At 32.7% G+C, this 27,065-nt stretch overlaps 1 protein-coding gene across 1 annotated transcript in view; it reads left to right on the forward strand.

Annotated features, from left to right (window-relative positions):
• The first annotated feature begins 67 nt into the window (after positions 1-67).
• The window catches only part of LOC129232520 (activin receptor type-1-like), a 44,517-nt gene continuing 17,519 nt past the window's right edge, over positions 68-27,065 (forward strand). Inside the window, exons 1-7 of the mRNA XM_054866660.1 lie at positions 68-257; positions 5,334-5,428; positions 10,618-10,822; positions 18,180-18,394; positions 22,585-22,684; positions 24,080-24,450; positions 25,423-25,672. Of these exons, the coding sequence (XP_054722635.1) occupies positions 179-257; positions 5,334-5,428; positions 10,618-10,822; positions 18,180-18,394; positions 22,585-22,684; positions 24,080-24,450; positions 25,423-25,672 (1,315 nt within the window). The 5' untranslated portion in view covers positions 68-178. The remainder of the gene's footprint in view (positions 258-5,333; positions 5,429-10,617; positions 10,823-18,179; positions 18,395-22,584; positions 22,685-24,079; positions 24,451-25,422; positions 25,673-27,065) is intronic.

Genomic DNA, 27,065 nt, shown 5'->3' on the forward strand with positions numbered 1-27,065 from the left:
AATGAAGATACGGCAACCCCGTCAGGAAATCTGTTTAGTTTATTATAAGTTGACGATGGTGGTAATTTGTAAAGTGTCTGGTTTAATGGTCGTATTTTGATATTTGGTGTCATTGTATATCATTTTTCCATAATTTAAATGAAAATGGTGCTTTAATGTTGCCAAAAAATTGTCTAAAATGAGGACTGATACTTTCTGGTCTTGGACAATATGTATTTTCGTGTTTATTGTGCTCAGTAATTACAGTAATACAGTTCGTAAGTAAAATTTCTTGCTCTTTTTTCGTCTGCAACTTTTTGCTTCACATTGAAGTATTATTTCTAAAAATAAGTTTTGATTGCGTTGCTGCAATGATACAGTGAAGCAAAATTTCAGATTTATTAGTTAAAAAAAAAAAAAAAACTCGTATTTATTTCTGCAACAATTTGTTTAATGATCTAAGTTCAACAAAACTAAAGAGGTCTTCCATTAAAAGTAAATTAAATACCTACCTTAATCTTCCTTTTTCTATACGTCATTGCTATTTACTTTTGTTTCTGAAAGCTCCTAATTACGATTTCAATCACACAAAAGGAAGTACAAAGAAAACAGAAAGTTGTTGAAAATTTAGGGCCCCTTTACACTCGATAACTGGTGTGATTACAGCCGATAAGCTTTACGCAGCGATCTGTGGGAGCCGGCCACACAGCTTTTCGTAGTCTTCTGCAAGTTCATAGTCGCTCAAGGATTGCTGGAGAACAGCGGATCGCAGCAGAAAGAGTTCTGAGACAGCAAGCTACGCAACCCGCACCAAGTACGGGACAGTCGGCGACAGCTATGCAACCAGTTGAGTGTAGAAGGGCCCTTACTGTCATAAAAACTTATTTCTGTTAAATATTTTTGCCAATCAGAAATGTAGACTAATATCAGGCAGTTATTTCAAAATTTTCCTGGGAGGCAAACAATGGCGTAGCTAGGGAGGAGCAGAGGGGGCGATCCGCCCCGGGCGGCCCTTTTTGGAGGGCGGCAATTTCACACTTTTGATGCGAAAAAATTTAACGCGTTTTCCCAATAAAGAAATCATGCTTTTGATCTATTACTGGAGGCCAAAAAGAGGAAAAAAAAAAGTCTTTGAATTGTAAGATTTTAGTAGGACTATGATAAGAAAATTACTCTAATACAAAACGTGTTTTCCTTGTGGACATCTGAGCACTATTGTTTGTTTTATCTCCTGATCTCTCTTTATTTCGGGAGGAAAATCCAGTCTTTGTTGGATACCACTAGATACAGCCTAGAGCCTACATTTACGAGTTTTTTTTGTTTTGTTGAAAAGCTTTCCGGGGTAGCGCCCCCAAACCTTCCCCAATATTTTTACATATCCAAAGATAGCCTAAAATTGCTTTTTTAACACTTCAGTTTCGAAAAAATATCCTTAAGAAGTCCTGACTCCCTAACGTCACCAAAGAATGCATAAAACAAATTTTAATTTTGAAAACTAAAAAAAAAAAAAAAACTGAAGGGAGCTCCAAACATTTTTCCTTATAAGCGTTACTAGAAATTAATTGAATTTCGAATTTTGACTTAACTTTTGTAATGTTTCGGTGGGGATCTGAATTTACTTTTTTTTCTTCTGTAAGAAAAATCAAAAGGAAAAAAACCTTTTTTTTCTTGTTTATAAAAACCTATTTACATAAAATTCTTGGTTCTTTAATATCTCAACTATTTCCCATCAAAAGGGCGGCAAATTGAGGAACCGCTCCGGGCGGCAGAAAGTGTAGCTACGCCACTGGAGGCAAAGGGTATGTATTCAAAACATTTTATAGGAAAAAAACAACAAAATACTACAAAAATGCAAAATGACATTGGGTTTCTAAAATCGGGGGAGCCCCCCCCCCCCCCCCACCGATTACCCAAATGATGGGCCTGATTACAGTCAAATCTCATTATAGTGTTACCTTTGGAACTGTCAACAAACTATTCATAACCAAAATAGTTTTAAAATTCATAATTAAACATTAGCTTATAATAAAATTACAGATTTAATGAAGAAATAAAAAGGTTGATGTTATTATTTGATTTAACTTTTATTTGATTTTAAATAATTAATGAGTAAAATTAAAATTATAAGAAAAAAAATACTTCACTTTGACACTCGCACTTTCCAGAAAGTTGATTATTAAGTGAATAAAAAAGGGTTTCCTGTAATTATCAGCAAAGGGTAAAGACTCTTCAGTTTTGGCCACAATTTGATTAAATTCTGACGGCTAAGCCCCGCCTTTTGAAAGTCAATTTGGAGCTCTTATCTCTTTTTTCTCTCATATTCTTCTTTTATTCTCAATTTTAGTGCTATGATATACTTTCATATGGTTCATTCTTCAGAAAACGAAACTTTTGAACGCAAATATTTTTTGAAGTTTGAAACCTTTTGTTTTCTTTTTTTAAATTCTTACATGAAAGTGTTACCTACTAGAAGTAACCATAAACAATGGCCCAGTTAAAGTTCAATCATTTTACTCATAAATAAAAAAATGCCTTGTTCACGGAAATAAAAAAAAAGAAAAAACTAATAATGTTTAAAAATTAAGACCAATTTAATATCAAAGTAGTAATTTTGTAAATTGTGCAAACAATCAGCTATTTTAATGATTAGTGGGAATATAAAATTAAGCTCTCTTAATTAAAGTATGACTTGATTAGTAATTTCAAATGTATGTTAAAAAATAATATTTAGAAAAATTTGAGGATATACTGGCAATTTATAATTTTGGTAGAATGCCTATTATTGATGTATCTCCCCTCCATCAGTTATTTTCACCGCAGAAATAATGACATTGATAAGGTTTGTCACGGAGATCAGGATCTTTCCATTAATATAAGGTAATAGATACATTTTTCATAGAATTTTTTTTTCTTTGTTCTACAATCTGCACATGTTAAGCATATGAAAACATGTTCACTTCTTTTTTTACATTAATTTACATCCCTGGAATTCAAGTTCACGGAGCTGAGAAATCGTAATACCCACGCACCTAGTTTTTAAAGCAAAATCCATGTTCTTGTTTTTCGACAAAAATCTCACAACTTTTTTATGGCTGAAAATAAACAAGAGGGCTCCCTTGTATCATGGAAAATAAAATTTGATGTCATTACTTCCATGCGTTAATAAGGAATGGAATTTTGTGTTCAGGTAAGGAAGTGAAAATTTATTGTGTGACAAGACCCCTTATCCTACTAAAACAAACTAAAACACAATATTAAAAAACTAAATATACTTAAACAATTACTATTTGAGACACTTGTGAGAGGAATAATAAATAAATAAGTATATACTTTTAATTAAACAAGATATTAAGCAACATAAACAGTCACACAAGGTGTGTGACATGCCACGGAGATGAGAATTCAAATGTTATGAACCAAAAATGTACTAAAATAAAAATTATTATTAAAAAATTGTTGGCAGGTTTAAATAGATATATTTTTGATGAAATTAAAAATAATTGTTAAATTAATTGTTTGTTAAAGTTTTTTTTGTAAAAGGCGTATGACAGAAAAGTTACCTACACTTTTTGAAGAATGACCCATATGTAATATTTATTTATATATAAAAGAATATATATATATATATATATATATATATATATATATATATATCAGGGGTCTGTCCAGGATTTTTCACAGGGTCCGTTTTTTGTGAAAAATCATTTATTTTTGTAAAAAATCAAATTTTGCAAAAAAATTTTTTTTTTTTTGTAAAAACGAAATTTTTGAATTTTGAGATGGCGCAAACTGCATCATTGACACTTAATGTTGAGTGTTTTCCCTCTTTTTTGTTGGGAATATCATTCTTGAGTGTTTTTCGAGTATGGGAGGGCGGCATCGCTCTTTGGGAGATGGGTATCCCTCAAATATCAATATTTATTTACCATTCTACATTATGTTAAATTATACTAGAAATGTTATATGTATAGTATTTAAAAGAATTGTAATAAAGAAATTCAGGCAGGGGTTCAGCATTTAACTTTTTGAACCAAGACATTGTTAAAAAAGACAAAATTTCGTTTAAAATTTATAAACTCCATGATTTTTACAAAAATAAACAAATATTTTAATTGTTTACCTCTTAACAAAGCGTACTAAACATCAAAAATTTGAAAAATCAGATTCCCATAGCGGATGCAAACTGATCTCAATCCTCAAAGTAAAAACATCAAAAGTGCAAAAACGGCTTGTAAAATAAATATTTCTCATAAAATTATTTTAGAATTGCACTTTAGAGTCCTATGATAAACATTTCATTAATGTCTGGACACAGTTGAATCAAAATAAATAAAAAATAAACCATTGATTCAGCATTTAAATTTTTGACTCATAAAAGAAAATAGAATTCTGCTTTAAAAACTTAAAATGAGCGTTGTTACAAAAATAAAGAGACTTTTCATTTATTTGCATCCTAATAAAGCGAAGTTAGCTTGAAAAAAGAATAGAGTAGGATTCTCATATCGAATCTAAAAAGATTGCGCTTTTCAAAATGTAGACATCTAAAGAAAAAAACAATGAAAAAGAGTCCATTTAAAATTAATTATCCTTTTTAGCATCGAAAATTCAAACCCATATAACTTTCTTCCAAAATATCAATTAAACATCACCCCGCCAGATGCTAAATGGCGATAAGTTTAAAGTTGGTAATCCTATCTGAAGTGATCACATTCCCCCCCCCCCCCCAACTATCCTTTGAAGTTCTAAGTTTATTTCCCTGTATATTATTGTTTATTAAATCATGAGCGGGGGGGGGGGGAGAAAAGTGCTTACGATTGACTTTTTCAGAGAAGTTTGCAACAACACCGCTGCAAAAAACAAACAAGTAAAATTATAAACCAAACTGACTTTCAGCTGTTAATTTCTTTCATAGAAATCAACAACAAGCATTATATTTATTTGGCCTTAGTAGTTATTTATCGCTTGCAGGAGCCTCATAAGAGCGCCTTTTTTTTTCTTTTGCAAAATTATCAGATTTTGTGTAAGTTAATATCTCTAATTAAACTTTAAAAAAGGTTCCAAACATTATCGTTGGAAATATGCTGCGTTATTTTGATTTGAGATTTGCTCTTCCAATGAACAATTTGTGAAAGATCCGTTTTTGTTTGTCAGAATTTTGTGAAGGGTCCGTTTTGGTTGGTCGAGATTTTGTGAAAGGTCCGTTTTGGTTGATCAGATTTTTGTGAAGGGTCCGTTAACGGACCCAAATTTCCTCTGGGCAGACCCCTGTGTATATATATATATATATATATATATATATATATATATATATTAATTTACTCTTTATCATATAGATTTGTTCTTTTTCTTAACAGATGCTGTAATCAATTCAAAAAATGTATCCCGATATACTTGCTATAACTGTGATGGAAACTGTGACAAACCCTCTACTTGTGATAATGCTATTGTAGTATGTTTTATTTCATTAATTTTTAAATTTCCTTTTGAATTAGCTTTTTCATGTTAAATATTTCAGTGCTTGGAATTAAACATTTGATATTCAGGCTGATTTTCTCTACTATTGAACTAGTCTAAAAGGAAAAGTGATTGCTTGGTTTTTTAAAAGCAGTTTCAAAAAAATATGTTTTCTTTCTCATATAGTTAACAATTTTATATCAAATTTAAGTTTTACTTGAAAATATGAAATAGCGAAAGAAGATGAGTGAGCAGCTACAGTGTGGCATAGTCAAGGAGAGGGTCCATAGGGTCTGGACCCTCCCCAAAATGAGTTGAGAAAATTTAAGAAATGAAAATGTTAATTTTTTCACGCATAATTCTATTTAAATAGTACTCTGGAGAATAAAAATAATTTCAATACATAAAATTGCTATATTTGCTACTCCTTGTATAATGTGCCAAAAATTAAATTTGAAAACATGCATTTTTTCCTCTTATTTCATAATAAAAAAGAAGAAAAAAAAACCCTGTTCGTTATTATTTTACCCCCCCCCCAAAAAAAAAGATGTTACAGCAAAATATACTTGAGTGTAGTTGTTAGAAGCAAATGCAAAGCCCAAGATTAGTCTGAGCCATTTTGTTAAAAGCGTGTTAGGGTAAAATTTTACAAAATGCTTGGGTTTATCAATAGATCTATTTCAAACAAATCTAAGAAAGTTCTTCTGCCTTTATATAGGAGTTTAGTAAGACCTCATTTGGAGTATGCTGTTCAGTTTTGGTCGCCTTATCTGAAGAAAGATATTTTTGTATTGGAAAGGGTTCAAAGAAGGGTAACTAAATTTGTAAGGGGACTCTCAGATTTAGATTATGATACCAGACTTAATAGGCTTAACATGTATAGCCTGGAGCAAAGGAGAGACAGAGGGGACATGATTCAGTTATTTAAATTTATCAAAGTGAAAGATGTAAATGGATTAAATTTTTGCGGGGAAAGCAGGACAAGGGTCATTGTTTTAAGCTATTTAAATCTCAGGCTAACTTGGAAATCAGGAAAAACTACTACTTTAGCAGGGTCGTGGGCACTTGGAATAGCTTACTGGAAGAGGCGGTAATGAGCAAGGGAGTGGATAGCTTTGAGAGGGCCATTGATCTTCATTGGGGACTAATTAATTGACTAGGAACAGCCTAGCTGAGCCCAGAGCCTGTTGCTGGTCGTCACATTTGTATTTGTATAAAAACGTTTGAAAATCCAGAGCTATGTTAAGTCTCCTAACTTGTTAGGAGACTTGAGTGAAATCGAATTTGAGGACAAAGATATATGCTATTAGGGTTTTTTTTTAACCCCCTCTGAAATGAAATCCTGGTTATGCTACTAGGCAACTAATGTTTTTACTATTAAAAATTAATACCCCCGTCATAGAAAGATTATTACAAAGAATAAATGGAAAATGTAATTTCATTTATAAAATTATTCTCGTCTGAAATTTTTTTTATAAACCATAGAATTAAATAAATCAATTTTATTTTACGTGCTTTTCCAATTTTATATTTTCAAAACATTTAATGCTTTCATTTAAAGGGAATTCAATCAATCCTATATTGGTTGAGCTATCAAATTAGAGAAATTTGCATCTTTCATTGCATTTCTATGAGTGTTTAATTCTGTTTTGCCAACTAATTTCGGGGTAGCGTTCACCAGTAACAGACCAGTAACAAATAGTACTTTAACAAACAGTCGTAAGTTTGGATTTAAATAGTTTTAGGCTGGTAAAACCGATGTTGCTGCGACCTATGAATATGGTGCAACCATCTAGTGTTATCAGAGTGAATTTTATGAGCAAGTTGGCAGACTTGCATAATATAGATGAACGACGTTTGCAGAAATTTTTTTAAAACTACATATTAACGTTAATTTAAGAAAAAAAGAAAAAAGAAGAAATTAAAAAAAAAAGCCCCCACTTTATTTCTGTTTCTTCCTAATCTTGTGCAAAATTAATCTAAAAAATAATGATTTCATCTTGAAATCGTGATCATAGTTTGCTAATTAGTTAAAGACAGAGGAGTAAACAATTGCAAATGCAGACAGCTTTTAGCATGACTGTATGGTTTTTTATTTTTACTCAGCTTGAATTGCGTGAGAGGAAAATTAAAGTTGTGTAAAGTAAATAACTTTGCAGACTACAGAACAGTCTCTATTGGTGAATTTTGCTGTAAATTCAGTCTCATTGCGTTGAGAGAGAGAAAAAAAGCACCGATAATCCACGGCAGTGTATAACACGCACCTCATTAATTTTAAACTTTAACAGATAATATGCAGGAATTTTTTTTGGCAGAAATACTTAATTTTAACCAAATCAGTAGTTTTTGTTGATTTGTTTACAAAATCAAATATCTTCATAAATTTTTCAAGTAAAAAGCAGGTAGCTCATGTTTTATCAGATCTACATGAACTTTTTCACTATAAAATGAAAATAATAAGAATGATCATGTTCATGTGATTGATATTGGGCCAAAAAAAAAAAAAAAAAAAAATGGTTAAGGCAATTTTCTTCATTTGGTGAAAAGTAAGCGTTAACCATAAGTTGTATTGCAAAATTTTTTTAAATAATTTTAAAGCATTTTTTTTTTTGCCTTTTTCATATTTTAATATAAATTATGGGTGAATTAGGCAAATTAATTATTTGTAAAAAATTTTGCAGTTATTTGTGTTCGCAGAAAGCTTTTAATTTTATATAAGTCTGCTAGTTGGAATTTACAAGGCAGTGGTGGAAGGTTATGAACAGCGACCAAGAGGTCTACCGGTGTTTTATGTTTGAATTTAATCAAGTTTTAGATCTAAAAATAAAAAACTTTTGCACATTTTGATGAGAAAGGGAGAATTCTGTCCATTACTCACTTTCCTCATCCTATCTGTTACTGGGTGTCATTGAGTTAACCTAAGAGACATGTCTTAAGCATGTCTGTTACTGGTGCCATTACCCTACACCATTTTTTTGGTGAACATTTTGCAAGTCAAAATAATGTAACTTCTGTTAGTTTTATTTCCCCTGAAAAACAGATATACAGAATTTTTGGCCGATTAATGAAATCGAAGATTGAACAAAAACATTTAACAATAACTCGGTAGTTATTGTTTCATGTTTTTATTAGTTACAGGGCTCCCAAATGGTCAGCTTTTCCCGTCAAAGTCCGTTTTTAAGGATAAAGTCCGCTTTCAACCACTTTTTAACATTTTGGTCCGTTTAAGCCGCTTTTATATTGTTTTTTCATAAAAATCAGATTTTAAAAGTTTTCATTGCGTTTAAAGATAGTGTGAGCTGATCTTTGTTATGCCCAAACACGTGGTGCCTTGTTTCTAATCAACCTTACTTTCCAGTATTATTTCCATTCAGATTGACATCATTACTCCTCCTTCAACAGCTGCAGCATGGAAATCTAGCAAATGGAGAGGTTTGAGGGTGGAGTTATGACGTCGTCGTATGCCCTTGAACAGTGCTTAAAAAAATTTCATTTTCAAGTGCTTAAAAAAAATGTGAAAGTTTTTTTTTGGAGCTTCAATAGGAAGCATCACGAAAAACCTACGCTTCCTACGTTTGCGATTTCAATCTTTCTGCATCTTGTTAATATTTTGATATTTTTGACTCTCAGAAGTAATTTTAACATACATCACCTTAGACTAGCTTATTTTATACTTAATTGCAATAGATAATAAAGTACTTTTTTTTTGGAACCATGGCAACATCAAACTTATTCGGACTTCGACGAAAATTGCTTGTGGAGTTTGAGACTTCAATCTCTTTGCATCTTGTAAATACTTTGCTATTTTTGGCAATCAAAAGTTATTTTGACATACACCACCCTAGGTTAGCTTATTTATATTTAATTTTAATAAATAATAAACTTTCTTATTTTTGGAACCGTGGCAACATTGCACTTACTTGGACTTTGCGGAAAATTACTTGTCGTGTTTGAGATTTCTGTCTTTTTGCATCTTGTAAATATTTTGACATTTTGGGCAATCGGAAGTTATTTTGACATACGCCATCTTAGATTAGTTTATTTTGTATTTAATTTTAAAAGATAATAAACTTTCTTATTTTTGGAACCGTGGCAGCATTGCACGATCTCGGACTTTGCGGAAAATTGCTTGTCGTATTTGAGATTTCAATCTTTTTGCATCCTGTAAATAATTTGATATTTTTGGCGATTTTGGAAGTTATTTCGAGGTACCCAAAGATAGATTAAGTTATCTTTTGTTTAATATTAATAGACAATAAGATTTCTTATTTTTGGAACATGGCAGCATTGCACTTTCTCGAACTTCCTGAAAAATTGCTTCTTGTGTTTGAGATTTCAATCATTTTGCATCTTGTAAATATTTTAATATTTTGGGCAGTCGAATGTTATTTTTACATATGCTATTTGGGGGGGGGGGGCTTCCCCATGGCCTCTAAACCATATCTTCTTGGCTTGCAGTACCTTATATCAAAAAGAATTCTGTTTAATCTGATTACGTGAAAGTTTTGTAAATGACTATGTGCTACGTTGTTTACTGTAAAAACTGCATCTGAAAGGTCTTTACTAGATATGCACTGATTCATTGGTCACTTAGCTCATTATTTATAATCAGTCAGTTTTCTCCTGTTCATTAGTAGAAAATTTATTTTTCAGTTAAAATTACTCTGTAAGATCGTAAGTTACATGCTTGTTTGTCACCCCTGCCCCCCATGCAAATGTTTGTAGATAATAAAAGTTAACGAATAAAAAGTTCAGTTGTACAGAAGGTGATAAGGAATTGTATCATTAAAAATCTCTCTCATTATTATGGTTAAATAACAAATTATCTTCACGTATTTAGCAGTAGGCAGCTAATTTGTCTTTTGGTGTTTCCCTGAGTTAACTATGAATGGTCCTCCAAAGGTTCTCTTTTTGATCCTTAACTGGTCCTCTTTAGTCCCTTTTTTCATTGAAAGTGGTCCTCTTTTAGCCTTTTCTAAGGCTGAAATGTGTTGAGAGCCCTGTAGTTATAATTACACTTATACAGTGTTGTTATAAATAATCATCACACTTAATAATATTTACATAATTTAATTACAGGTCCTCATGCGATTTATTCTAAGAACAATTTCCTTAAATTAAAGAAATAATTCTTGATATAATCCATTAATTAATGCATTTACTAAAAATGTTTTATATTTTTAGTGCTATAGTTATAGTGTCATTGATGCATATGGATTTGCGAGTTTCCAGAGAGGCTGCTTGGATAAAAAAGATTTACAATATTTTATGTGCAAAGCCAAAGAATACATACCAGAAAAACCAAACACTGGTCAGTATAGTGGAGTTTGTTGCAATGGAGATTACTGCAATAATGGTTCTTTTCCTGTCCTGACGCCACATACTTCTTGTAAGCATAGTTTCTACTATATAGTTGAATGTACTTTTTTGTATCTAAATGTTTTTTTAAAATAAAATGATTCTTTTTTATTTAAAACTTATTTTTGTAAAAATACATTACGAGTGTGAGCATGAATAAAGTTACCGGATTTTTTGACAGGTAAGCCACATCAGCACATATTCTAGTATGCCCAAATCAGAAAGAACATTTTTCTCCATGTATGCCACATCAGTTAAGAACAATATTTGCTTCAAAAAAATTGATGTGCTTCCATTTATTTTTATTATTATTTTTTTGGGGGGTGGGGGGGGGATGATTTTTAAAATACAGAACTTGAAACTTAAGTTAAGTAGGCTTAATTATTAAACACAAAGCATGTATAATGCAGATTGCATTATACAAAGGTTATGCGGAAAGTAAAGAACATTTAGTGCTGGTGGGTGGGTGCTTTCCCCCACCACTGCTACCGTGTAATTATTGACCTTGGCATTTCTTCTCTTCAGTCGGGCATTAGCCTTGATCCCCTACGGCTAGTTATTGCTTAGCTGTTCAACTTTAAAATCACCGTTACATTTAATGATCTCGTCAAGTATGATATTTGTAGTATCATAAGATTTTTGAATTCAAGAAGGCTGCAACCAATAGAAATTTACAGACAAATCACTAAGGCGACTTTCACTCAGTCACTTTAACTTATTCCCCAAATGTAAGACGTTTTGGGTGGAAAGCGTTATTGCAGTGATGAGGAACTTAAACAAGCTGTTACTGCATGGTTCAACCACTTGGCGACAACTGTGCATGCAGAAGGCATAGAAAAACTTGTAAAATGCTATGACAAGCATGGGTGCAAGACCTTCCGTCTCAGGACAGATTTCCGTCTTGGACAAAATTTGCGAGACGGAGGTCAGGGGGGAAAGAAACTCGATGACTTTCTTTCAGTTTTTACTTAAAAAAGAAAATTGAGTATTTGAAAAATATGCATTAATTACTGGACCGTTCCATAAGCACGAATTTACATCGTCATTCTCTCGGTTTCCCGCCATGGGCTTGTTTTGTTTGCAACGTGCTTTTGGAGAAATGGTTTTTCGACTCGCGCCGTTTGACTTTTTTTAGGTATAACTCTGTTATTTCGAACTCACTGCATTGCAGACCGAGGAGTTGCTCGTTATTCTCCCTGATTTTTCGAAATAATCGGCTCTAACTGATCATCCTTTCGTTTTTTTCATTTGCGGGTTTTTTTTTTGCAAACTTTACACGCATAAATGAAAATAATGTACGCTCTTAAAATGTCTTAAGAGTTGAATCTGAATCATCGATTGAGAGTGATTGCTGACAAGATGAAATGTTTTCTCCACAGCAAAGGGCGTCCACCTACCAGGGAAAACGGAAACTATCAGGGATTTCGAAGATTTCAATGAAAATGGGAATTTTTAGAAATAATTGAGGGAAAATTTCAAGCTGGTTGGAAACTCCGATGGGCAACAGTTCCTGCATTTTTTTTAAAGACTTGAGGAATCACTAAATTCCAATGTCATTGAATCTAACACTCGCTAGAATGGAAATATGGGAGTGTGGGGGGGGGGGAGTGAAGGGAAAGGAGAAAAATAACGGCTGAACGAGTTTGCGAAAAAACGCTGCTCTTGCAAAGAAGGTAATCAGTCTGCAAATTAACCCACGATGAGGTCTTAAAACGTTGATATCTTGGACAATCTAAGAGTGGGGGGGGGGGGAGGTTACTCAAGGGTTCTGATATAAAATATCGAGAAACTGAATTGAAAGCCATTTTTGAAGCTAGGAGTGGTTCGATATTTCTGCTCTGCAAACAATTAAAAATTTAAAAGTCAAAAAGTTTTAGGCTGTCTTTAATGATGTAAAAGTGGGGAGGGGGAGGTTTAAAAGAAAATCAAAAACTGAAAAACTGAGTCTTAAAAACACTAATTTAGGCAATCTTTGGTGAATTTATGAGAGATGGTTTTGGTGTTTTAACATGAAAATGTTTTGTAGATGATGTATTTAAAACTATTTAAGGCTATAATTAAATGACTTGAGTGAGATGGCATTTGGGAACCTCTCCCGAAAAGTGTTTGTAATTGAAGTCTTAAAACTTTTAGGCTGTCTTTGGCAATGTTAAGAGGGAGGGAGGGGGCTATCTTTAGGCGAAATTCCGAAACGGGTGTCATAAAAGCGCAAGTTTAGACCGTCTTGGGGTTCGGGGTTCCCCTTTCCCAAAAAATATTCAAAGCTGAAGTATTCAGAACTCAGCTTTAGGTAATCTTTAAAAGACGTAAGAAGACTGAATTTGAATGCTTTCTCTCCCTAAGTTTTAGAATTTAAATTCTTAAATCTTCGGTGATGAAAAGCGAAACCGCAAATTTAAGTCCAAGGGGAAGAAGTTTGGGGGGGGGGGGGGGCTCTTTCCCCGAAAATTTCTCCATGCTGAAGTATTGAAATGCTATTTTGCCTATTTTTGAGTGAGTTAAGAGTTCGGGAATTCAGGGGTCTTTCTCGAAACATTTTCGAAATTGAAGTCTTAAAACTTTGGATTGGCTTTGGCGATGTGGAGAGGGGAGTTGCTCTCTCAATAGAAAAATAAATCTTAAATAAAACTGCGTTTACTAAACACACTGAGAGAGGGGGGGGGGGTATTCCGCACCCCAGTCCGAAATATTTTCGTTTCTGAAATTTTAAGAGCTTTTTTTGGGCTATCTTTGGATGACTTAAGGGGGAAGGGTGTAGGAAGGTTCTTTCAAAAAGTTTCTAAAATTAAAGTATTAAAACTTTTAAGCTGTCATAAGTCATATTTATAGGTAAGAGGGGTACTATTCCTACAAAACAATTTAGACTGAAGCCTTAAAAATTGAAATTTGGGGCATTTGTGGTGAACTTAGAGGAAGGGTTTCGGGAGTTTTCTTCCGAAAATTTGTTTTGATGCTAAAAATTTAAAGCGCCACTTTAGGCTATATTTAATGCCTTAAGAGGGATGTGATTCGTGAACTTTGCCTAGGGTTAGGATTCAGTTCCCCTATTTCTTTTTTTAATTAATGAATATTGGAAAGGATACCCTGTTTAAAAAATATATCTACTTCACTGAAGCAATGTTTTATTGCTAATTTTACCACCTGCTATCTTATAAAAGAATTCTTTTTCAAATGAAGACTGTGTGGGGGAATGGTGCCAGTTCATTATCATTAATCGGCCATACCCTTCCCCCACCTTTCCTTCTTTTCTGGTTTGTTGGCGCTACCTTATGTAGACATTCCGGTCAGAACTGATTTATGTTGTAAAAGTGAAAACCTTATGTCCTAAGCGATTTTATTGCTACAATAAAAATGTTTACGATCGGCAAAAACTAATGGTGGGGCGCTGCGAACGCTTTTACCACTAACATTAAACGCATTTTTAGACGATGATGAATAAATCCATCATCGTCTAAAAATGCGTTTTTGGAACTTCAATTTTGAAATATTGCTGAAGGAGGGTTCTTGAACTCCATCCTTTCCATAGTGCATTCAAAAGCATACAAACGTTATGAAAGATGGAGTACAATTTCGTTTTTAACACTTCGATTTCGAGGAGAGCCCAGAGCGCGCCCCCCCCCCCTTTTTTTAAAATATTTTTGAAGGCTGCCCAAAATTGTGGTTTTGGAACTATCAGTTTGAAATAATTGATGTAAGAGTCCCTGAGCCCCTCCTTTCCCAGAACTTTTCCAAAATGGCCTACCATAGCGTTTTTTAGACTTCAACTTGAAAAAATTTCTTCGGGCGAGCCCCCCCCCCCCACTTACTTTCGGATGTTAGATTTTTTGGAATTATGATGTCAAAACGCCTAAATATTACAATTTAAAAGCTTAAAATTTAAATCAAACACAGATCCCAAAACTGGCATTTTTAAAATTTACAACATTTATACACATAAATTTTTCTTTAAGCCTGCATGCGGGGGGGGGGGGGGGGCTGAAAATATTTTCCGTCTTGAACACATGACCAAACTTGCACCCATGATGACAAGTGCTTACATTTAAACGATGACTATATGCAAAAAATTAACTTAAGTATCAGTTAATAAGTAAACGGAGATTTACTTTTTTACATCAGTTATTAAAGTTTTTATGCATGACCCTTGTAGTAATTTTCATTTGTGCTGGCTCTTTAAAACCGGTATTAATTGTTTAAATTTTATTCAAGTTTTATGAAACCTGCCATTCGATTTTCTACAACTTCACAAAATGCCTGTTTCATTCGAGTTAGACTTCATTAGATCTAAATATTTCTTTGAATGCTATTTTTCATTGTATGTGCCCGAATCAGTAAGTAAGCCACAGTTGTTAAAATTTAACTGCTCAACTAAAATTTGTGGGATATAAACCATGGCTTATATCCCAGAAAATATGATGCTGTTTGTCAGTGGTGTAGTCATAGGGGAAATATTTGATTTTTTTACTGTGAAAATTGTTCAAATGTAATAGCGCTGTAAAGGTTTAAATACTTGCTTGATGAGTCATTTCCCGAAAATGTCAATCTGTGGGACAAAATTTTAAACTTGATTAATATTAATGTTTTACACCTCAGTTTAAGGAATACATTCTGAATTTTTGATTGTGGCAAGTCTTTCCAAGATGAATGTATTGTGTAGAATAATTACTGCTTGAACATCTTCAAGAACAACATGTAAATATTGCCAAAAGCTATTCAGGAAATGTGTCCTACAATTTTTTAAGCATACACTTGATGCGAATGATATTTTTTACAATTGTTGCTTATAATTTGAACTTTAAGTTTCTTTAATTCTATTATTGAATTTTTAATTTTTTTTAGTTAACCTCGTTTAGTTCAGTGTTGAACAACCTGTTAAGTTTGTCACAAAACGTCATATTTTCCCTTCCACAACTTTTATAGCACTAATATGAAGAAAATTGTGCTTTATTCGCTTCTCAAGAGCTACCTGGAATGTAATTTAAAATGTTGAATTTTTATTAAAATATTTAAACATTTGGTTATCAGCGTGATGAACATAACTGTTTGAAGCAAACACTGCATATTTCAAACCTTTTTTTCAGTTAAAAATAAATGATATGTGTATTTTGAATAAGTTTGTTTTTTTAATGTCACTGCATAATATTTCCAAGAATTAACTTCAATTTTTAACACTAATTTGTGGAAGCTTTTTGTGTAGTATACTGGGGAAAAAACAGCTCAAATTAATGCTTAAAGTAGAGCAAGAAAGCGGAGAAAAAGGCAGTATACTCATTTCTGTTAAATTATTAGCAAAAATGATTATGCATGATAAATAAAGTTAAGGTTTGAAAATAGTACTGTTTTTGCATAAATATCCACCTGAACTTTATAAAAGTTGAGAGCTGAATTTCATGTAAATTGTCTAGGTTGCGAATATGTTACGTTCGTCACAGTATAGTAATTTTGTTTCAAAAACCAGTTGATGGGATTCATTGTGGGTGTGTGTGTGTGTGTGTGTGTGTGGTTTTTTTTTTCTTTTTATGCACACAGAAGTTTTATTCTTTTACAAAATTCAGCAAAATTACAAGTAAATGATTATTAAACATTTAAAATTCTTGTTATGCTATGAAAAAGATTATCTGAATGTTACATTTGTCACGATGGAGTGACCCTGTTATAGTATTTAGCTCCATATTTTTCAAACTGTGTGTGTGTGTGTGCTTATTGCAATAGCATTGAGAGGAAATCTAGGAAAACATTCCATGCAATTGTAAAATTTAATAAATAAATTCATAAATTTGATAAAAATAAAACAGGTTTTCAATTTTATCTTTTGTTGAATTTAAAATTAATCTCTCTATGTACTAAACCTTCTCTATGCAATTGATTTTTCAAATTGGAGCAGTAAAATCCAGGGTTGGTACGGGTCATGGAAATCCTGGAAAGTCATGGAAAAAAAATAACAGAATTTCAGACCTGGAAAAGTCATGGGAAATTGAGGTTTTCATTGAAAGTCATGGAAATTTATTTCAAGTCATGGAAAAATGTCCTGGACAAAGAGAAAGTAATAGTAACTAAAGGAGCATTAGAAATCTTGAGTGATTTAACAGTATTATGCATAAAAGCTATTAAAAGTGGAAAATTGAGCGATCCAAAAATCAAATCTAAATTTTGAAATCTCATTGCATCCACTTCTGTCGCAGCCGCTTGCCATTTTTTTGCGATGTGATTTTACTGCCTGGACATCATTTATTTTGAATTTTCTGTTATTTTCAACACTTATGTTTCATATTCTGTAGTAGCAAAATTTCACGTTCTTAGTTTTGCCACGCCCACTCAAAAAAAGCAATTCAGTTGCATGGGAGTTTGATTCCATCACTTGTAAGAACTTTATGATTAAATGTTTCAGAGTTTATCTTAATTTGTTGAATGTTTTAGAAAATATAGATATTAAGTGAGGCGACAGAATACAGAAAAAGAAGAATTCGAATGCTCTAAAACAGTAGTGCCCAACATATGGCACGCAAAACTAATCCATGCGACCCACTGCTACGTTCAATGTCGGGAATTAAACGTGTTCTGAAATTTCTGTACCTATTAATTTATATTCATTTGAAAATGCAAATTTGTAAACAAAACAAATATACTTTTGACTCAGAAGATTGATTCATTACCGAATGGTTTTTTCAAAAAAGATCTGGTTTGGAAACATAAAGAACTAAACTATGTGGCTTTACTTTAAAGAACCAAAATACTGTCAAGTTATGTGGGTGATTAAAGGCACTGTTGACACCAAAAGGTAACTTTTGAAGCAAATTTATTGAAACTTAATGGTGACTCATTCAACCTTTGTTCCCATTCAATATCATTCTGCCTGTTTTTTTTTAAAAAAATCATACATTTAAGCATCATCATATTTGCTTAGCTGCATTTTTACTTTACTTAAATTTATATGATAAAGACAAATAAGAATAGTTTAGTTTTTTAAGTGTGCACTTATATTTTTTCCACAACAAGTAAGTGCTTCAATGAGGCTGTGAGACGTTTGCTAATGCTCATTTCCAAATATTACCAAGTTTGAGATTAAATAGTGCTATTCTCTTCGTGTAACAAGGTCATGAAAATTTTCATTGAAGTCATGAAAAAGTCTTGGAAAAGTCATGGAATTTTTTCATCCAAATAGAGTATGAAACCTGAAAATCTTTTTGCACACCAATGTAAACATCTGCCCAAATATAAACATTTTATTTTCTTTCTTATTAGTTCACGTATCGTGATTAAAAAAAATTTGTTCATTTATGTTATTTTTCAGCCAAATAATTTCGAACATGGCATGTATTTCTTAGCATATCTTAAGTGTTTAAGAAGCATTTTTAATTGCACAAATCTGTCACAAATCATTTTTTTTTCAGCCCCAGAGAGTGATGCTGCTTCTGATAGTGTAGTTAAAATCCTTCAGTTTATAATAGCTCCAATTCTTGTGCTTTTTTTAATTCTTGCTGCAGTCGTATTCATTTTGAGGCATTTTCATAAAAGGAGAATGGCATCCTTAGTTAGCCACAATGACTTGGAAAACATTTATCAGGATGAATTTAAAGGAGTTGTTACTGATGATAGCAACTTAAAGGTCAGTAAAAGTTACCTGATTTTAAATTTTGTAATTAAAATCTTATAAATGTTCAAAAATGTATTCTTAAGTATCTGAAAGTATGCGAAAATATTATTTTTAGGTAAAGAGATAAATTGTGTCCCCTCGCTCTCCAAGTCTATGTTTTGTTCCAGCAATATGTCTGTATATTTTAAGTGGTTGACAAAAGTATAGAAGCGAGGCAGAAAAGTTAAGAGCTCAAGATTCTGTCATTATTGCCTGATTTCTGTACAACGCATCATTTTACCATGATTTTTACCAATTTCAAAATTATGATCAATTCTGAAAAACAAAATTTATATTAAAATTTATGAATCTTATTACTATTGAAACATTTGATTAGACATTCATAACTTTAAGGAAAAAACATTTTTCCTGTATTCAATATGTCAATCTAAAGTATACATAAGGCAGTGAGAAGCAAACAGATTTAAATGCTTAAATTAAAAATTTGGTGATAACCAGTACACAAATGGTAGGTGAACCTCTCCTCTGTCTTGGTGTGAGAGATAGTACTAGTAGCCCTGGTAGGTCTCTATACAGCAAGATTTAGAAAAGATTTTCAATGAAAGTCTACATAAGATTGAAACTTTAAACACATTTTACTCAAAGCTTGAAAATGTCCACTTACATCGCTTTTCTTCTCACTGCCTCCTAAGTTTACGTACTCGAACATTTATCTTTTAGGTCTTTCATGACTTCGTGGAAAAGCAGGAAATGTCTCAACTTGCTGATATTATGTCTTAGAAATTGACATTCCAACACAGTGATACATTTTTAAATGATGGGTGTTTACAAATAATTTGATTTTTCCAATTTTTTCTTAGAAATCTAATATGCTTTCCCAAAAGAAAAGTCTGAAAAAATTGACAGTAATTGTACACTAAAAATATATCTCACATATTTTTAAACTACCATAATTTTACTGCTATCTTACTTCTCGTGTATTTTAATAATTTAAATAAATATTCAGAGGTCGATCCAGACCTGAATTGGGTCTGCTTTGCGTCCCCTTCACAAAATTTTGCATCATAAGAGCCTGGGGTAGGCAGCCGCCTAGGGTGGCAGATTTTAGGGGCAGCAAATTTCAAAGTTGAAACTTTTTTTTAAGTACAAATATCTGTTTCATCGCTATAAGATTCACCACTTTGACATCAAAAAAGATAATTTAAAGTGTGTACCAGTGCTTGGATATGTAAACCCAGTTTGGAAATTAACTAGAAAGTCACTTTAATTTTTAGCATTTTACTATTATTTCTATTTTATCAATATACTAGTGGTACCCACACAGCTTTGCTCGTAGTAGAAAATTAAAAGGTCATTTGGTTCGCCTGTATATTTACAAATAATGGATGATGAATTTCTCACGAATTTCCTATGTTAAATGGCTCGCCCATGTTACGGTTCCACGTTATAATAATTTGGTAATTTACTCGTACCACAGAGCTCGATTAACATCTGAAGTTAGGGGAAGCTTAGTCTCATTTCAAGGCTCCCCCTCTTTTGTTTTCAGTACATATTTTCTCAAAATTTCATGCACATTGAAACAAAACTCACACCAAAAACGGCCAAGCAGACTTCCAATTAACGTTTATTCCCCCCCCCCAGAGGTATTGAACTTTTGTACACTTATTTTTACTCCTATTCACAGCAGATAAGTTGGTGTTTCTGATTAATCACTTCATAAAATTTATTAAATGTCGCAAAAGTATATTGTAGCACATTGGGGCAAATTTCACAAATAAAAATAGCTTACTACCTTATTTTATGAACTGTGACCTCACTTTTTAAAATTCTTCCAAATTCTTTATTTAACGAGTGCCAAGGTTTGACTACATTAAAAAATACATTCAAAAGCAGAAACTGAAAATTTTCAGTCATTTTTGGGCCTCCTGTTAATTTTGAGGGGCAGCTCAAGCTTCCTGAGCCTTATGGGTAATCAGGCCCTGCTCATCCACGTTAGGATAATTTGCCCGATAAAATGTTCTTGGAATAGAAAAAGAACAAAGTCAAATTTTCGAAAAATCGCTTCAAGGTTGCACACTAATTTTATGCCTAATTTCATGAAAATCGGCTGAACGATCTAGGCGCTATGTGCGTCACAGAGATCCAGATCGAGAGATATCCAGACAGAGAGAGTTCCTGACAGAGAGACTTTCAGCTTTATTATTATTATTTTATATTAATATAATAATTATTATTATTAATATTATTAAATGGGGGCTTCACTATCGCCTAGGGCGGCAGTACTACTAGAGTCAGTTCCGAAAAGAGCAGTAAATTCCCCATCGGAAAAGTGCCCGTTCACAAGGCCTTGACAGCCATTGCACCAAAGCAGAATTTAACACTAATATTTCTGTTGGTTTATTCTGCATTAGTGACCAAATACTTCTAAATTAAATATGTATTTTACAGGGTGTCCTCGCATCTGGAAAGTCATGGGAAATCATGGATTTCAACTATAATTGAATTTGGCTATGGGAAATCAGCATTTTCAGCAAAAATGCTCAAAAATCATGGGAATTGACAATTGGTCTTAGATTTTGAGTACTAGAACATACATGCTGAATAAAATTTATGCATTTTATCTGTTGTTTACACGTTAGCCCTGATTTTTAATCTATATCAAAATTTGATTGCATCTGCTTCTGTAAAACTTGCTGGTTTTTGTTTACTATCAGGGAAATTTGATGAATTTAATCAGGGAAAAGTCTGGGAAATTTTTTTCATAGTTCCTGAACTACCTTGTTGAGATAAATAAATACCTTTGTGCTGAACAATAAAGTAAGAAAAAACAACGTCAAAAAAAGCACAAATTGCCAATTACAGCAGACACGTGTTTTGGCGTTACAGGGAACGCCTTTTTCAGTGCAAAAAGTAATGAGCTTATGGATGAAAAGACATCCGACAAAAGCGTCTTTTCATCCATAAGCTCATTACTTTTTGCATTGAAAAAGGCGTTCCCTGTAACGCCAAAACACGTGTCTGCTGTAATTGGCAATTTGTTCTTTTTTTGACGTTGTTTTTTTTTTTTACTTTACCTTGTTGAACTTAAAGTTATTAAATTAGATAACTTTGTATATCTAATTGAGCTTTGCAAACAAACTTTTATGCTGCTCAAAAATAAATTTTTAATTTATCTATAAATGTTGTAAAATGACAACCATTTGCCTATTTTTATGGAAAGTTTTGACTGGGTTTTAAGCAAGGTTTGTTGATTTAAATCAACTTGATTTTAATCATGATTAAAATCATAATTTAAATCAATTGATTTGAATCAAGTGATTTTTTTAACGAAATATTAATCAAAATTAGTTGATTTTATTTTTGTGAATGAATCTTGCATTTTTGAAATGTGTTGCTCTGAACTGAACTACGCTGCATTATACAATTTTAACATCTTCAGGCAAAACTACATAGATCCCTCTTTCTGTGTGTGAAACAGATTTTCACTCTTGCAATATTGCTTCTACTCCAAAATTACAGTTCAATTCAGTACAGAACCAAATAAGAATTTGCAGTTTTTCTTATACACCATCACTAATATTTAAGAAAAGTAATTGCTCAGCATATTCTTTTACACTAAAACATGCATGATGACTAAAACCTCATTTTTAAGCAAAGCATAAAACAAAATCACTTCTTATCTAAGTATTATAACATATTTATAAATCTTAAAAATGTATTGAATAGTTATAGAACTTATCTTAGTTTTAAAAGTAAGCTGAATGGATTCATCTATTGTATGAAATATATTATTTTTATTAGTGTAAAGTAATTAATATCTAAATTTTTTAAAAAAAAATCTGATTTAAATTTAAAAAAATCCAATTTAAATTTTAAAAAATCCAATTTAAATTTTTAAAACTCCGACTTTTTAAATTTTTTTTAAATAAAAAAAATTACAAACCCTGGTTTTAAGGCTTTGATCATTTGTTGAGGTCCAAAAACTATTTTCCATTCAGTAAAAATTTAACAACAAAAATAAAGGATTAGTATTCAAAAAGTTTTCTAGTTTTCTTTCGCATTAACATATCCAAAATCTTCAATCTTCATATTTTTCTTGCCAGAAGTTTAGTCATTTCTTTCTTGCTTTCTAAATTTCATTTTTTTCAGAAGGCATCAAATGCCTAATAAAGAGTGATATTCATGTGTTTTTCTTTTTGTAGGATATTTTTGACTACTCAGTAACATCTGGTAGTGGTTCCGGGCTTCCTTTGCTTATTCAGCGCACCCTAGCACGTCAAATCACATTAGTCCAATGCATTGGTAATAATTTTTTTCGAACTATGCTGTCATTCTGTTTTGTTGAATTCTTTTGAAAATATATAATTCTGTCTGTAAAAGAAATGCAATAGTCCCTTAATAAGAGCGTTAAATTTTGAATCTAAAAGGTATGTGTTATTATCCGGTAAACACATCGCTTTAATAAATTCATAACTTTTATTAAAAAAAAAAAACCTTAAAAAGAAAAAATAAATTTAATCGGGTGGTACATGTCAATGTCTGGAAAACATGTTACGTTTGTTATGTTTTTTTTTTTTTTTTGAGTGATATAAAAAAAATGTTAGAAATTTTAAAGATATGCTGAAAAAATTCTGTTTAAATCAAATTTTTACTTTTTTCCCTTAAAATGATATTTTCCCTGCCTATTGCAAATCAGTTTTTATCTGAGCTTGTTAGGCTTTTAAACTTCATATTTGAGTGCAAAAAGTAAAAGGAAAATGAAAACTTTTTTTTTAAATACTAGGTAAAATTGTAAATTGGGTAAGCATAGAGTTAAATTGATCTTAAAATATAACGAAGGAAAATTAGGCTACTTTGAGAAGTAGAGCAGTTTTTATCAGGACTGCTGAGTCGGAGACAGACTGATTTTGAGGTAACGGAGTCTGGAGTCGGAGGTTTAAAGTTCCAGGAGTTGGTCATTTATCTTCAAAGTCTGCAACTCTACCAGTGCTTGTGGAGTCGGAATCGAAGGTTCTAAAATTTCCGGAGTCAGAGTTGGTCATTTTCCCTCTGACTCCCCAGCCCTAGTTTTTACTACCCTAGAAATGAAAGTAATTTTTAATATAATGATATTTTCGAGCAATCACGATTGCTTATTGTTCTCACTTGACTGTTTTGATGTCCTTTGGTTTTTTCCCCCGCCTCCCTCTGCAGCACCACCGTCCCATCGGCCGGCCGCTCCCGATGCTGCTCCCTCTAGCGAAAACCGTCTCCAGGTTGTGTCAATGTCCTACACTTACACACATACATACACGCACCTGCACACACACATACATACACCTAAACATGCACACACATACATACACCTACACACGCACACACATACACCCACACACACACATACACCCACACACACACACATACATACATCTACACACATACATACACCTACACACACATACACAAACAGGCATACACACAACTACCCACACACTCATGCCTGCACACAGACACAAACACACGTGCCTACACACATTTACACATACCTTCCCTTCCCCACACACACAAACACACATACACATACCTCCCCTCCCCCACACAAACACACACTCACACACTCGTGATTGCGAAAAACATAATTTGAATTCAAAATGTCAAAATTCAAATTAATTAATTTTATTTACCTTTTTTTCTTTCTTTCTTTTAAAAATCTTTTAGGCAAAGGACGATATGGAGAAGTTTGGAAAGGAATTTGGCAATCTGAAAGTGTTGCAGTAAAAATCTTTTTCTCTCGGGATGAAGCCTCTTGGGCTCGGGAAACAGAAATTTACAGCACCATGATGTTGAGGCATGATAACATTTTAGGTTACATGGGATCTGATGTCACATCAGTCAATTCCTGCACTCAATTGTGGCTTATAACGAATTACATTGAAAATGGATCTTTATATGACTACTTGAATGATCGTCCCCTGACAGCTCAAGAAATGATGACTATTGTTATATCAGCTGCTTCTGGAATAGTGCATCTTCACACCGAAATGTTTGGAACTGATGGAAAGCCAGCCATTGCTCATCGTGATATAAAGGTTAGTATTTTTTATTCACGTTTCTTTATCAAAGCTTTTTTATATAATCTGGCTCTGGTAAGTTGATTGCCGATAGGCTTTTTTTTTTGTTGTTGTTGAAATAGGGGTGGCAAAGGTACATAATAAAATCACTAATATTATTTGAATACTTCGTGAGGAATAAATGCATAGTTTTAGCTTCTTGCCATCTGTTAAAGATACAAAGTCCTGCTCACACTTGTTTGAAAAACATATCATGGTGCCTTCTTTCTCCAGAGAACTCCCCTAGATACATTTATCCTACCCTTTCCTAGCCTTTTAGAATTGCACTAACAGCACAGATTGGTGGCTGTCTCCCCTGGATAAAAGATGGAATTCTCTAAAAGAGCTTTGCAGAAAAGGATTGACTGACCAAAAAACCACAGCATAAAATTCTGAGAAATGGTCAATATACATTTGTTGGTATCAAAAATTGGACTAGAATAGCAATTGATTGTTGACCTATAAGAGTTCCTGCAAATGTGTCTCAAGTTAGAGAGGTTTTCAACTATTGAAATTAGCATGGGCCAATGATAAGAAAAGTAAATGTCATGTTACCGGGGCAGTCGAGTTATCTGCGTGTTGAGTTACCAGAGTTTCATTGTATACAAAAATCTGCTGTTTTAATGTTTCAATTTCTTGGGAACACAAGTCATGAATACAATATTTTTATATGTTCATTTATTCTCATGCTGGTACTCAAAAGTGTTAAGCAACTTTTTGAAAGTCCTTGGGTAGTATCTGGCAAAAAAAAAAAAAAAAAAGCAAAAGAATGAATCCTAAATGGATTTGCCAGTTTGCAACCATTTTGTATTTAGTTTTATTCCTCATGCTTTTTGAAAATAATTTATTAGAAATTAGTCCTGAATTTTTTTTGTTATTCTCTTTAAGTGTGTTTTCAATGTTCTTTTCTTTAGCATTTTATTGAAATGTGTAAACTTTATTGTTTTTTAGAGCAAAAATATCCTAGTGAAAGACAATAGGACATGTGTCATTGCCGATTTTGGATTAGCCGTGACTCACACTCAGACAACAGGGTCAACTGATGTTGGAGAAAATTATAGAGTTGGTACAAAGAGATACATGGCTCCAGAAGTATTAGAAGAAAAAATAAATCCTTCTGTTTTTGAATCCTACCGGAGAGCAGATATGTATGCTTTTGGACTTGTTTTGTGGGAAGTGTGCTTACGATGTTTGACTGGAGGTAATTTTTATGCATTTTATCTGTTGTTTATTTTTTTTACAGATCTTCATATCAACATATTTCTGCCTTTCTCTTACATACAGCTTAATTCAATTTTACATGCAATCAAAGTCACCAACATGCACAAGATTCAAAAATAAGTACTTTGCTGGCCCCAGGTCAAAAAAACACTCATTAGAGCAGCAGAATTAAAATTTGAGCAATCCATGGATCAGTGAAATTTTATTCCTGTAAAAAAAAAACTTAAGCAACATCATGTTTTGAAAATGTTGAGATAAAATTTGCACCTTTATTTACAACTAGTGGTACCCACATGGCTTTGCCCTTAGTAGAAAATTAAAAGGTCATTTGGTTCGCCTGTATATTTACAAATAATGGATGATGAATTTCTCGCCAATTTTCTATGTTAATTTGCTCGCCCATGTTACAGTTCCACGTTATGATAATTTGGTAATTTACTCGTCCATGTTGTGATAATTTGTTCGGTAAAATTTTCTTAAAATTGGAATAAAAAAAAAACAAAATCAAATTTTTGAAAAATTGCTTGGAGGTGCACACCCCATGCTACAAAAAAATTTTGTGCCAAATTTCATGAAAATCGCCCAAACGATCTAGGCGCTATGGGCGTCACAGAGATCGTGACAGACAGAGATCCAGATATCCAGACAGAGAGACTCTCAGCTTTATTATTAGGAAAGATGTTAAGATTTCCTTGGCAAGAAAAGATTGATGTAGAAATTTCCGCAAAGCATTGACAACATACGCTTATGCACTCTATTGCCTTCTGCTAGAAACAACTGCACAGACAAGATTTTATTGGCTCAATCATTTTCTTGGTCAAGTTGTTGCACACTTGTTCCTTTCAACTACAGTGCAAACCTCGTTACAATGAATACCAATGCAATGAAATTTTAATTTTCATTACATTGCTTGGATTCCATTATAACAAACAAAGTTTGTGGTCCCTTGAAGTTTGTCGTAACGAGATTTCACTGTATATTGATTTCAATACTCTTCTTAATTTTGTAAAGAGTAGGAAGACAATCAGGGTTGACACGCACCTAGAAGATGTGGAAAACCTGGAATTGTCAGGAAAATGAAAATCACCTGAAATGATCAGGGAAATGTCAGGAAAAATCTCAAATTATTGAAATTTCTAAAGTGTCAAGGAATCCTTCCCAATTTTTTCGATCTGATTGGTAAAACCACTGCGCCATTAGTTAATGCTGAAGTACAGTAAATGTCGCGTTCCAGGTATTCGAATTTTCCTGATAGGCGAGAGAAAGAAAATTCAAGCCCATTTTTGAAGACTGAATGTAATAAGGTTACAAAAGAAAAAGAAAGAAAAGAAATATCCATACAATAAGCATAAAGTTCTGGTTTATATCACTAC

This window comes from Uloborus diversus, unplaced genomic scaffold (genome assembly GCF_026930045.1).
Source record: "Uloborus diversus isolate 005 unplaced genomic scaffold, Udiv.v.3.1 scaffold_1228, whole genome shotgun sequence".
Taxonomy (NCBI): Eukaryota; Metazoa; Arthropoda; class Arachnida; order Araneae; family Uloboridae; genus Uloborus; species Uloborus diversus.